At 47.3% G+C, this 12754-nt stretch overlaps 2 protein-coding genes across 2 annotated transcripts; both read right to left on the bottom strand.

Moving 5' to 3' along the window:
• Positions 1-104: 104 nt before the first annotated feature.
• On the bottom strand, positions 105-5930 carry map6d1 (MAP6 domain containing 1). Its single transcript, XM_067252940.1, has 3 exons — positions 5389-5930; positions 4010-4352; positions 105-630 (listed from the first exon to the last, which is right to left on the bottom strand). The coding sequence occupies exons 1-3, from the start codon at positions 5928-5930 to the stop codon at positions 553-555; spliced, it is 963 nt and encodes a 320-aa protein (XP_067109041.1). The 3' UTR covers positions 105-552.
• A 1238-nt stretch (positions 5931-7168) lies between these two features.
• Positions 7169-12608, bottom strand: acsm3 (acyl-CoA synthetase medium chain family member 3). The gene is made up of 15 exons (XM_067253292.1): positions 12470-12608; positions 12322-12369; positions 11978-12184; positions 11680-11890; positions 11229-11436; positions 10966-11109; positions 10119-10275; positions 9784-9863; positions 9564-9687; positions 8837-8917; positions 8651-8752; positions 8277-8404; positions 7971-8070; positions 7763-7882; positions 7169-7475 (listed from the first exon to the last, which is right to left on the bottom strand). The coding sequence occupies exons 3-15, from the start codon at positions 12182-12184 to the stop codon at positions 7389-7391; spliced, it is 1749 nt and encodes a 582-aa protein (XP_067109393.1). The 5' UTR covers positions 12322-12369; positions 12470-12608; the 3' UTR covers positions 7169-7388.
• Positions 12609-12754: the final 146 nt, after the last annotated feature.

Raw genomic sequence — 12754 nt, 5'->3', positions numbered from 1 at the left:
AAATTGTAAACTAGTTGAATATAAAGGAAATAAATAATTCAAAGTTTATTGTAATTTAATAAAAGGCTAGCAGAGATCAAAGAAATCACTATACTTTTAGGGCAAAGTGCTGTGAGCTTACACTTAACATCAAGCAACCCCGCCCTCTTACACACAGGCCAGAGTGGACACACACAGGAGGACAAAATCATTCCAAAGTAACAGGTGTACACATACTGTACATACAGAAACACACATACTGTACAAACAGGCCGACACACAATATACCAAGCAGCCAGTTTCTCTTTTTGAGTGTCTAATACTGCAAAAGCTTGTTTTCAAACTATTTTCTTACATGCATATTCAATTCCATAGCAATAGGGATAGGATTGTAAAGGTATTCTATTGTTTGTGACATCTGGTTTGTTATTCTCTTTCAACAATTACATAATTGAAGACATTCTACAGACAATGCCTTACTGGTCTAGAACATTCCCTTGCATAGATTGCTCGTGGCGTGTGGAACAGACAGATTGTGACTCTAGGCCCAGTGGAATGGTTGGTTTTGGAACATCAGATGTTGAAGATCCTCGGCCCACTTTGAAACACGGCGGAGGGATTCGGAGAGAGCTTGGTCTTCACCAACTGCACCTGAGGAACACACACACACACACACATCCAGAATGACCATCTATAAAAGGAAAGGTTACTCTGGGATGTGATAAGGGATTAGCTGGGTGGCAGTCACAATGCATCAGGGCTGCTGTCAGAGATCTGGCAGACAGGATACATCACTGCTACCGTAAGCTGCTGATGGCAGCTTTTCTTAGAGGACACAAACACACACACACACATACTGTACATAGGAACTGGGGCTGCAACTGAGGAATTACATTCCTGCCAGCGGTCTGTGACTATGAATTGCTATGCTATAAGTGAAGAATTGGCATTGATTGTCTGATTATCAAAACATCTCTATGAGTAGGAGGTTTAGTGCCATATGTCACAATAATCCTCTCAGCAGTAAAATGAAAAATAAAATGTGACTACGCTGTTGGTTGGAGCAGGAGCTGTCTGTACATATTATGAAATCTGTCAAACTATGTCTTCAAACAAAGTAGATGATGTGTGTGTGTGTGTGTGTGTGTTCACCCCCTCCCTCCTCCCACTCACTGTCTTTTACACTCTGTGCAACAGCCAGGTCTGCCTCGCCTAAATTAGATTCTCGCTAAAAAGACTGCAACCCACTGCAACACATCACGCTTTAACAGGATGGCAAATAATCTATCATGTGGCTCACTCTCTCTCTTCCTCTCTCCTCTCAGTCTCTCACACCTCCCTCTCTGTCTCTTCCTCTCCTCTCTCTGCCCCCCTTCTCTTTCTCTCTCTCTCTCCTCTAAGTCTCTCTCTCTCCTCTCAGTCTCTCACACCTCCCTCCCTATCTCTTCCTCTCCTCTCTTTCTCTCTGCTCCCCTTCTCTCTCACACACACACTTTCCTCTCTGTCTCCCCTTCTCTTTCACTGCACCCCACCCTCCCTTCTCTGTCTCTTTTTGCTCTCCATCTCTCCCTCTGTCCCTGAACAGAACCCTGCCGATTTGGCTCAAGAGACTTCTATAGTCGGAGGCAGCGTGGGAAAAGGGAAACAGTCCAAGTGTGAGGAGGAGAGGCTGGGAGGGGGGGCTGGGGAGGGAGGGGGGAGGTGAGAGGAGAGACAGAGACAATGGCGGAGAGAGACAAAATACAGGAGGAAGGAGGGTAGAGAGGGTTCCAGCTAGAGGGGCTAGGAGAGTTGGGAATGAGAGAGTGTGTGGGGGGTGGAGGGTACATGGAGGGTACATAATGCCAGTGCTGATTTGTAGGATGCTATGTCTCTGCAGCCTCCTTTATCCCCTGTTCATGCAGTTGAAAGCCAGTGTGAACACTATTCCCCAGTCCTCTTCTGTTCATCCACCTGAGTGCCATTCAAAGCACAAACACTGCCTATCTGTCCTTGTCAACCGTTTATGGAACACCCCTATGGATTCAAACTATATTTTCGCAATTGACTTTTACAGTTTAATCGTTTTAAATGAATGTTTAGTTGTTTTTTTTATCACTGTGGTGGCCTGGGTACTGTGAAATCAGTTATGTTTATCTACACTGCAGAATCCGTTTGCCATGCACCTGTCCTCATTCAACATTCTTTGGTGTTCCTCCAGGTGAGGTCTGCCTGGTCTGCCTGGTCAGATGCCAGATCCCAGGTTGAACAGCTACACTACAGCGATTCTGAAAACGGCTACTTCCCCTTTCATTTCACACTTCAGGATCAGCCTGACGAATCACCTGTTCCAGGTCTAGAACACGTCCCTCTGCTGTGTCTGAAAACTAGAATGAGTCTCAGGTCTGGAACTGTGAAACAAACGTCCTGCAGAACCCTCAGTCGTCCGTCTCCTAGGCGACAGGGGAGGCACTGATGTGAGGAACAATGTGCTTTTAATCACTCATCACCGTCACTGAGTGCATCGATTTTGAGCTTCAGCTGCATAATCGGGACTTATGTTTTAATTCTCATAATGGCTGCGTTAAAACATAAACCGATGAAAAATCTAAAAGTGGAACCAGGTAATGACTCAGCTGGTGTTTAGGGTTGAGTCATCTGGACACACAGAGGTTTTCTTCCAAAATGATCATCTGCTGATGCTGAATTTAGCAGGTGACCGTTCATTGGTGTGTGTTTGAGAAGGGAAATGTGTGTTTATTGCTTGGTCAGACACCTCAGTGGGGGGGGGGGTGGAGTTTGGCAGAGCGTGGGCAGACAGTGACTGTGGCGGATGAGGGGATATCGACCCTATGTGTTCATGTGCTGTTTCCTGCTGCTGGCAGGCTGAGCAGCACGGGGCCTCTGGCTGCAGGGGGGTGAGGTGCGGGCGTTACGAGGCAGAAGTCCAAATAGAGATGAACTAGTGGGTAGCTACTTAGGATAAATGTCTACATTGAATACATGTGCAATGCAACCAACTTTCTCATTTGGACCCATTCACCCCTGCACCACCTACTCAATACCTGCCCAGTTTCATCCTCACACACCCCGAACACACATTTAACTCATACTCCAACTGGGACACAGTTATTATTAGAGTCTCTGACCTGCCAATGACTCCTCTCTACATCATCTTCTAGAACTGTAGAGCAGAAGAGTATTCCGGAACATTAGCATTGTAGAACATTCTAGTTTAATGTGTGTATTGTTTCCATCTCAACACATTTAGGAACACCTACTCTAATATGTATTAAGAATACCCTAAAGGTGATTGGACTGTAAAACTTTCACTGACAAAACATTCTCTAACCTTTTTCCTTGACAAATGTCCATGTGTATCAAAATAAAAAGTGAAACTTGCGATGGGGGCAGGTTTGAGAATGAGGAGACTGAGTGACAGCCTGGTGGGCAGATTTGCTTGTCCTTTCCTCATGAACAGGTCATGCCTGCCCAGCACCAGCCCTCCGCAGGCAGATGGCAGAGTGCTGCGGTGGGGGGGGGGTAGAGGTGACACCAAACCTCTGGAGATTTGGGAGAAAAAAAAAGTTGAACTTCTATCATGCAATGTTTGACCCTGGCTCCACTGGCCGGGGAGAGGATGGGGGCAGTTTGAATGACATTTTATAATCTCTGAATATCTACTTACTTTTCTTGCCCATCATGCCTGCTCTATCCAGGTCAAAGTCATGAGCCCAGTGATTTTGGGCTGTTACGTAACGCGTGTCCTGTTTAAACAGCTGGGTCACTGTTAGCTGCTTGAGGACAGTGTGTTGGATGATGCAGGGGCCACCTGGGGGGTCTCCCAACACGACTTTAAGCACCAGGAAGTCTGACGCTAAAACTGCCATTGAAACTACCAGCCACAATCAAGCACAAAAACAGTACTGTACATCACACATGCCCTCATATGTTAACATGACATGGCAAAACACAGAAGCATAAGCTGAGGGGGCCTGTGCCCTGAAACCCCAGCGTGACACACGTGGCAGAGCCAGGCCCTGGGTCTCACCTCTCCCCTGGTGCTCACACTGAGGTCGGGCCTCTCAGACAGGCTGCTCTGCTGCAGGCTGCAGGGCATGGGGCTGGGCTGCAGGGGGGCAGAGATGGGCTGCAGGGTGGGTGTGGCTGCGTTGGTGGTGTGGTCCCCCTGGTGCTGCGGCTCTGGGTGTCTGTGGGCCTCTCCACTGCTGAAGGCGGCCTGGTAGCTGGTCTCTGGGGGCAGGTGGGGCGCCCCAGCCCCAGGGCTGCTGTAGGGGTGGGTGACCCCCTGGCCGGGGCTGGCGTACAGCGCTGGAGGGGGCTTCCTGGAGCTCTTGGCTGGTTTGGCCCCCGTCCATGCCCTGTACTCCTGCCTGTGGAGAAGAATCACAGGGGAGGGAAATAGGAATACCTGCGCTGTTAAATCCTCATCATCTTCATACATTCTGCTACATCCTCCACCGAATAAATGCTACACAACATAGGGGAGTAAATCATGTTACAGTGTATATTATGCTAAGCTAATCATGCGGCCGGTCTGACAGCAGCCTAAGTGTTTGTGTTTGAGAGGCTGTGGAAATTTGATATTAGAGGCATGAGCGAACAAGCCAATCAATTGGAGAGCGAAGCCCTAATGATGAGGCCCCAATGGGGCGTGAGGGTGAGTGACGCCCGTCAGGGGGCGAGAGCAGGGGGGCACGGATGGGTGAGGCTCATTGGAATGAGATTACAGCTCAATGCTGGGGGGGAGACGAGGCGGGGGAGATGTGGAGGACTGGCGTGCTGTAGCCGACATCAAAAGGTTGACTGCAACAGCCTGACACAACATCTGTCATCGAGATTCGTCTGCGGTTTATCTGCAACAGACATGTGTGATATAGACAGTGTCTGTGGCCACTGTGTGTGCTGGAACCAACGGTTCTCCGAATGCATTGAAAGTCGATCAGTGCCAACTGTCATCTTCTGTGCATAAAATCTGTAGATTCTGTACCATGGGCTTCTTAGTGAATAATACATTGGACAGTGAGTTAAGGCTTTACATAATTCATAGCATTTCTATATGTTAGAATATGACTAGGCTGTGTAAACATCGTTTTGTGTGCCTATAAGCACTGCCTACTTTTACTGTCAGGGATGCTTCAAGGGAATAATGTTTCAACAACTGAATGTTGTCGACCAAATTTGTCAGTGTATGAGGTATACAAAATAAGTTGGCTTAAATATGACTACTTTTCTATTTTCCTATCTGAGAAACCAGCACTGCATTCCAAACGTTGACAGGTTAGATAAGTCGGCTATGCAGATATGGTGCGTGAAGCAACACTGGAGACAGTAGACAAAGCCAGGTGCTGCCAAAAGAAGGTTCTAAAAAGACAACATCGTCTGAGTTATAAACATACTACAACCTACCTGTAAGAGCTGGTTTTGGCTATTCCAGTCCCGTGCTGTTCTCCCCACTTGGGTGCCCTGCTACGTTCTTCTCTCTCCACCCTTTCATCCTTCGTATGTGGGTGTGCATTAGGGTGACTGTTTAAGGGGCTATCCGAAATGCTGTCACCCGATTTCCCGCCATTGCTAATCCAAGGGAAATTCTCCTTTTTAGGAATGGGCCAGGGTTTGAAATCCTGTTTATACTGGGTGACACTCTGGAAAGGCACACCGGACGGCTGGTAATCCTCTCTGGGTTTGAAGCTGGGCTCTTTCCGTCCCCTAAGAGATCTCCGGTTCCCTGTGGCTTCCCCCGCTGCCGGCGGGGAGCCACGGTGGTCCGGGGTGGAATAGTTGTTTCTCGGAACCAGATTTGTTGGCACCTGCTTGGTCACGGATCGAACTTCTTGCTCGGAAATGTCCGAGTAGTTCTGAATAGTCAGAGGTACAGAAAGATCCGATTTATCTAACTGGTTCCAGAACCGAGCCAGACAGCACACTCTACTGATGCACGGCCAAGCCATGGCGATTTGGTTGGTTTGGAAAAAATGGAGATACGCAAAGAAAAACAAAAGAAAGAAATGAAAAGAAAAAAAAACAAAGGTTACATTCAGAAACAGCGCCGTGTGCGTGTGCCCATTCCTGGAAAACTGAGCGTGAGCGCAACCTTGTTCATGTCACCGGCTCTGAAATACCAAAGTGTAACGGATGAACAGAGCGCAGTCGCTCGCGCGCTGTACGGGGGACGCTGTTATTGCACATTCCTCTCACGTGATCTTTAGGTTTTGACTAGATGCGGTGGAACAGTGGCAGTGAAAGTTACTTCTTTGAAGTGTACAGGGGGATGCATATTGGACGTTCCCAATTGAAATTCATATCTCACTTCTTCATCTGTTTAGAAAGCAACATTTTGTTTCTTGCACCAAGCCAGTCAAATAATTCCTGTTCGTCAACAGGCATTTAGAAAATACAAATTCTCAATAGCAGGCTCCAACCATCACTAACCACCTTGCTAACAGCTGCCCATGATGAGTCTATTCTAAAAGCTTTCAAACCCAGAATACAACCAGAATAATGGGCCCATGATTACCTGCCATGGTTTTAGAAGGGCAGGCTTACCTACTCTTGTTGCCGGTGATGGATGCTTTTTTTCAGAGACAGACTCCACAACCCGAAAGGCGGTATGCATGGTATGCATACTAGGCTGTAATGTGGTCATGCAGTCTAAATATGTCTCGCCTCGAGGCAGTCTGACGGTGGGTGGATGAGTTCATAGAGAAGCTGAACTAAAGCGATGACTAGGTCTGAAACGCTGATATAAGCAGGGGCAGGGTGGGAGACTGCCTGGGGAAGTGGGATGTATCAGTGTCATCCTGATCCATCCCTGCTGGCTTCTCTTTGACGGAACGCCACAAGAGTGAGCCCAAAACATTGTCAGAAGAATACATAAATATGGCATATTACTGTGTGGATAGGATGGATTGTAGGCTATGTCTGTGCATCAAACGTCAAAGGGTCTTGATGCAGTTTCTCTTTGAAAAGAGGCTCATACAGGCAAGACTAATGGAGTTAGTCACCAAATAACAAAATAAGTAACCTAACATACAGTGAATGTGTAAGCCTGTGTGTGTGTGTGTGTGTGTGTGTGTGTGTGGTACTTAGGGGTGGGGTGACAATACACATTATCACTGCAACCAATAACTGTGTGATTTAAACGGAAGAGGACCAAGATTAACTTCTTTAAAAGGATCATTTACTTGAAGACACATATAAAGTACAATCGACAACAAGCTACATAATGAATAAAGTGGCGTCAGTAAAATGTGATTTTCGCATAGATTCCTGATTTTTGCATTTTGTTTACCTGACTTCAATGGCCCCTTATGGTAGCAGCGAGCAGTCATTACATGTTACATTACAGGTTTTGATTTAACTAGAAACTATTCCCATTTTTTAAAAGACCGGTGTGTGTATTGATGATCTCAGGATCGTCCCCATTCCCTGTTGCGTAGCTCCACCCGTCTGATCTTACCACTCACAGTCTTCGGCAACTGCTCCACAAACTCAACCTATGGTGGGAGAGAAACACACATGTTCACGGTGAAAGTGGTGTCGGGTGGCTGAGTGGTTAGGGAATCGGGCTATCAATCAAAAGGTTGCCGGTTAGATTCCAGGCTGTGCCAAATGACGTTGTGTCCTTGGGCAAGGCACTTCACCCTACTTGCCTCGGGGAGAATGTCCCTGTACTTACTGTAAGTCGCTCTGGATAAGAGTGTCTGCTAAATGTAAATGAAAAGGCACATGCGAGCAAACGCTTTACTCGACGGTCACACGGTGGCTGGGTGGGGACTGTCACCTTGCGAGGGTACTTGTAAGGAGCGGTCACTTTCTTCACGTGTGCCTGCAACTCTGTCACCAGCTGGTCCGGGTCGTGAGACTTGTACTCTTCTGTCAGCACGACAAACGCTTTCACTACCTGCCAGAGTTCAACAAAACTGCTTTTAGTCTCCTTATCCTAGTCCCCCCCTCCCTAACTATGGTGTCTTCCTGGAGCCATACTGTACCTCTCCTCTGATTGGGTGTGGACTGCTGACTACGGCAGACTCCGCGACAGCCTTGTGCTCTATCAGAGCGTTCTCCACTTCAAACGGACCAATCCTGTACCTGCAGACACAGCAGGATAGCCAATCAGAGAACCCCTATTCTCAGCCGTTCCATGATCTACAGCACTATTATCCTACGTCTCATAAAGGTGTTTAATGGACCAGTGAGCGTCTTATTTCATGTGCGATAGCTGGACAGTGGGGTCTAACGAAGTGTGATAATGGAGATCTTAGTGACCTGAAGACATTACTGTGTGGAAATATTACCCAGCTGACAGGATGACATCATCGGCCCGGCCCACAAACCACAGGTAGCCGTCCTCGTCCATGAAGCCCCTGTCCCCTGTCAGGTAGAAGTCCCCTCTGTAGCACTCAGCTGTATGCTCAGGGTCCCCCTGCCAGAGTGTGTATGTGAGTGTGTGTATGTGTGTGTGTGTGTATTTGTGTGTGAGAGAGAGAGAGAGAGAGGAGAGAGAGAGAGAGAGAGAGAGAGAGAGAGAGAGAGAGAGAGAGAGAGAGAGAAAGGGAGATACTTTATAAAGAGAAAGATGTATACATTTCGAAGATATCACCATATCACCAAAGCATTGTATGATAAGATTCTAGACAATATGGACTAGTGCAGTGAGGAGAAAGAGTACCGTGTATTCAGTGAATAGAGAGAAGGGCTTGTGTGGTTTCACTCTGATTCCCAGGTTCCCCTCCTCCCCTTTGGGCAGGACTTCACCAGCTTCATCCACTACCTGAAACAACACCACAGTGCTGTACTCCTACATGTAACCTTCTCTCACCTGGATGTAGAATACCTTCTGCCCTCGGGTGTTTACCTGCACATCATAAGCAGGAGACGCCTTTCCGAAGGAGCCGGGCTTGATCTTCATCCCCTTGAAGGTACCAGCTATCAGAACCTGGGTGGGGATTCCAACATGACTGATCCTATGAAAGATTCTAGATTGTACAATCGTGGCCATAAGTTTTGGTAATGACAAATTTTGTGTTTTGCAAAGTTTGCTGGTTCAGTATTTGAGGAAAATGTTTTCACACGTTTCTATAGAATACTGGAATACAATGAGGAATTGCATATTTTTTTAATCTTTTAGGGGCGAACATTTTAAATATGCAAATAGTCCCCTCTTTTACAGCAGTCAATCAGATCTTAAAATCCAATCCGAATGATTTCAACTGGCTAGAACTAGTTCACACTTTCCCCTGTTAGCAGTCATTTTATGCCAAGACCCAGCAGGCTTTGCAAACACAAAATGTATGTAAGGAGTCAGTTGGCTGAGTGGTGAGGGAATCGGGCTAGTAATCCAAAGGTTGCCAGTTCGATTCCCTGTCATGCAAACTGACGTTGTGTCCTTGGGCAAGGCACTTCACCCTACTTGCCTCGGGGGAATGTCCCTGTACTTACTGTAAGTCGCTCTGGATAAGAGCGTCTGCTAAATGACTAAATGTAATGTAAATGTCGCTCCCAATACTTTTTGCCACGGCTGTATAAACCTCACAGCCCTTTGTTAAAGCTTTAGAAACCCGCTGAATTGGAACCAAGCTCACCGTTTCAGTTTGTCCATATCCTTCATAAATGTCCAATCCTGTGGCCTCCTTCCACTTGACCATCACCTCTGGGTTGATTGGCTCTCCTGCACACAGACAATGCTGCAAGGCCTGGAAGCTGTATCTGGTATTGCGACACGAAACCTTTATAAGTACATATTTTTCTACAGACTGCATTTTCAAATGGAGCAACTGATTAGCTCGATTTTTAAATGAATACCTGGATATGTCATGTTGTACGAGCATCCGGTATGCAGTGGGAGCAGTACAGAATGTAGATATAGGATAGTTGGACAGTGTCTGAAAAAGGAATAATGGCAATAAAATAGCAATAGTAACAGAAAACAACTAGGGAAGTAAATATAAATACAATAATATCAAATTGACTTTAACATAAAACTCAATTGACTTTAGCCAGGATTTGTGGGATCAATGTGACAATATGTTTGAAGAACGGGACTGTTTTTTTCATTGAAGCGGTTTATGCAATGAACATGGTGCTACAGCACCCTCCAGTGTTCAGACTAGGTGCTACAGCAGCAGACCTGACCACACCTGCAGGACGGTGGAGCTGTCGAAGCGGGGCATGTGATGTACGAACACACAGGAGCCCTGAGTCCAGGGGGCGTACACACTGCTCCACGCTGACTTGGCCCAGCCCGTATCAGACGTGTTCCACAAGATGTCCTTCTCTGTCAGGTCCAACCAGTACCTAGAAAGAGAGAGAGATGGGGGGTGGAGGAGGGGTAGAGAGAGAGAGATGGGGGGTGGAGAGAGAGAGAGAGAGATGGGGGGTGGAGGAGGGGTAGAGAGAGAGAGAGAGCAAGAGAGAGAGAGAGATGGGGGTGGAGGAGGGGTAGAGAGAGAGAGAGCAAGAGAGAGAGAGAGATGGGGGGTGGAGGAGGGGTAGAGAGAGAGAGAGAGCAAGAGAGAGAGCAAGAGCGAGAGATGGGGGGTGGAGGAGGGGTAGAGAGAGAGAGAGAGAGAGAGAGAGAGAGAGAGAGAGAGAGCAAGAGAGAGAGCGAGCGAGAGAGCGAGAGATGGGGGGTGGAGGAGGGGTAGAGAGAGAGAGATGGGGGGTGGAGGAGGGGTAGAGAGAGAGAGAGAGCAAGAGAGAGAGCGAGCGAGAGAGCGAGAGATGGGGGTGGAGGAGGGGTAGAGAGAGAGAGAGAGAGCAAGAGAGAAAGTGAGCGAGAGAGCGAGAGAGAGAGAGAGAGAGAAGGAATGAGGAGAAAGGCCAAAAAGAGAAAACACATCAAAAGGTCTGAATCGATACTTTTTGTGCAATTAGTCAATGCCAGAGCTCTCCATTTCTTCCTGGTACAATCTAAAGGGTCTCAGTGATATTTATGAATACAAATAAACACTCCATGCTGCGGCGTTGGATGAGCTGATGCCGTACTTTCCGTTGACTGTGAGGCCTAAGCCATAGCTGGAGTGGCTGTGCTGGGTCATCTTAGGGGAGCCTGTCGTCCCACTGGTGAAGAAGATGGTCATCGGGTCCTCACTGCCAGTCTCCACACACACATGGTCACTGGAGACATTACTAAGGACGGTACCATGAAAAAAAAGATTCAAATGTTACATCACAACGTTACACACGCCGTGACCTGTAGAGAATTAGTCTCTGTGACAACTCCTCGGTCTATTACAGTATGACATCACCTCAACAGATCTCCAAAGTTCATCCAGCCCTCTCTCCTCCTGTGGGACACCAGTATCCTGGCCTGCAGGGAGGGGCACTGTGGGGCCACAGAGTCCAGGAGGGGGGCCAGAGACTCGTCTGTGACCACACAGCGGGCCCTGGAGCTCTGCAGCCTGTGGAGGATGTCCCTGGCTGTCAGCTGAGCGGTGCCTGGTAGCAGGACTGTACCTGAGGGTGAACAACACAGGGACAATCACATTACCAGGTGTATGGCTACGTATAGTCCTAACCATAAAGTATACAACAACAACAACAACTTTCAGAATTCCCCCGCATATTCCATGTAGAACTATATTTTTGCCTACGGAATGCATCCTTAGATCCCACTGTCAACATTCCGCCTTGACAAGCAGCAGGACTCAGCAGAGTTCTCCAGTGTGCTGGCATTAGGTTCTGGACGGTTCTACTCACCCGTCCGGAGACAGGCGACGTTGACCAGCCACCACTCTGGAACCCTCGGGAGGATGAGGAACACACGGTCCTCCTTGGTGAGGTCGCAGGGGCCCGACAGAACGTTAGCCAGTCTTCTGGAATGGAACCCTAACTCCTCAAAACTCCATCGGATCTCTTCCCTCCTGTCATTCACCCACCACAGAGCGGGGTTGGTTGGTTTCTCTCCACTCTGAAAGTCAGAATCATGTTAGGACCAGTTCATATGACAGTCAAAGAAGACCACGGGAGATTACTCGATATTTTGTAAATGCTGCACCTTCTCTCTCTCTGCCCACACGTCAAGAACATCCTTTGCAAAGTTGAAATACTTTGGAATCTGGGGGTTGTAGTTCTGTTTGATGCTCTCATAGTCCGTGAAGTTCTGAGGAAGAGTTGCCTTATGTCTGTAGAACTGACATGTAGCTAGCCTTGAAAAACTGAGCATGGTTTGACATTTGGATGGCAAGATACCAAGTGTCCCCATCTACAAAAAATAATTATATGATTATTACACATAATATGTCCACCGTGTGTAATATACTGTATGCATATTATGATTGCTTGGAGTGTGAGGAATTAAGTTAGTTGCAAACAAAAAATCGTCAAATATTCATTTCTCACCTTCAAAACGTTTTAAATGTTCTCGAGCCAGGCTGGGCTGATCTCACGCTGTGAAGCAAAGGATTAATATGGCGGTCAAGCAGAATGGAGAGTAGGATAACAACAAGTTATCCAATCTTAGAGTTAAAATCACTGCAAGATTGCGAACCTGTGGATATGGACGTGACTCTAACGTGACATCGTGGATATGACAATAAGATGGCACTTCAGCACCCAAATATTTGCATTGCAAGTGTGTTTCACTGCTCGGTTTTTCAGTTCCAAAAACACACTGAAGTTTACAGTAGTTACTGCAGCTGTATTCTACGGTATTCCACCGTACGTGAATGTGATTTACGTAAACAACGTACGTAAGCGGAGGTGACTGAGCCCGATCAGAAACACTATGTTGTTTAATATTACGGCAATCTGTACATTGATTAAGTCTCCGGTA

The sequence above is a fragment of the Osmerus mordax genome, chromosome 16 (assembly GCF_038355195.1).
Source record: "Osmerus mordax isolate fOsmMor3 chromosome 16, fOsmMor3.pri, whole genome shotgun sequence".
NCBI lineage: Eukaryota > Metazoa > Chordata > Actinopteri > Osmeriformes > Osmeridae > Osmerus > Osmerus mordax.
Note: the sequence above shows the minus strand (reverse complement) of the source record. Positions and strands in the feature narration are given on the sequence as shown.

Coding starts and splice junctions, on each gene's coding strand:
- map6d1 (XM_067252940.1), bottom strand. CDS start 5,930: ATGGCTTGGCCGTGCATCAGTAGAGTGTGCTGTCTGGCTCGGTTCTGG. Junction 4,353..5,388: donor GCCAAAACCAGCTCTTACAG/GTAGGTTGTAGT, acceptor TCTTCTCCACAG/GCAGGAGTACAGGGCATGGA. Junction 631..4,009: donor GTGTGAGCACCAGGGGAGAG/GTGAGACCCAGG, acceptor TGTGTTCCTCAG/GTGCAGTTGGTGAAGACCAA.
- acsm3 (XM_067253292.1), bottom strand. CDS start 12,184: ATGGGGACACTTGGTATCTTGCCATCCAAATGTCAAACCATGCTCAGT. Junction 10,276..10,965: donor GGCCTCACAGTCAACGGAAA/GTACGGCATCAG, acceptor CTCTCTTTCTAG/GTACTGGTTGGACCTGACAG. Junction 7,883..7,970: donor CACACCCAATCAGAGGAGAG/GTACAGTATGGC, acceptor GAACTCTGGCAG/GTAGTGAAAGCGTTTGTCGT.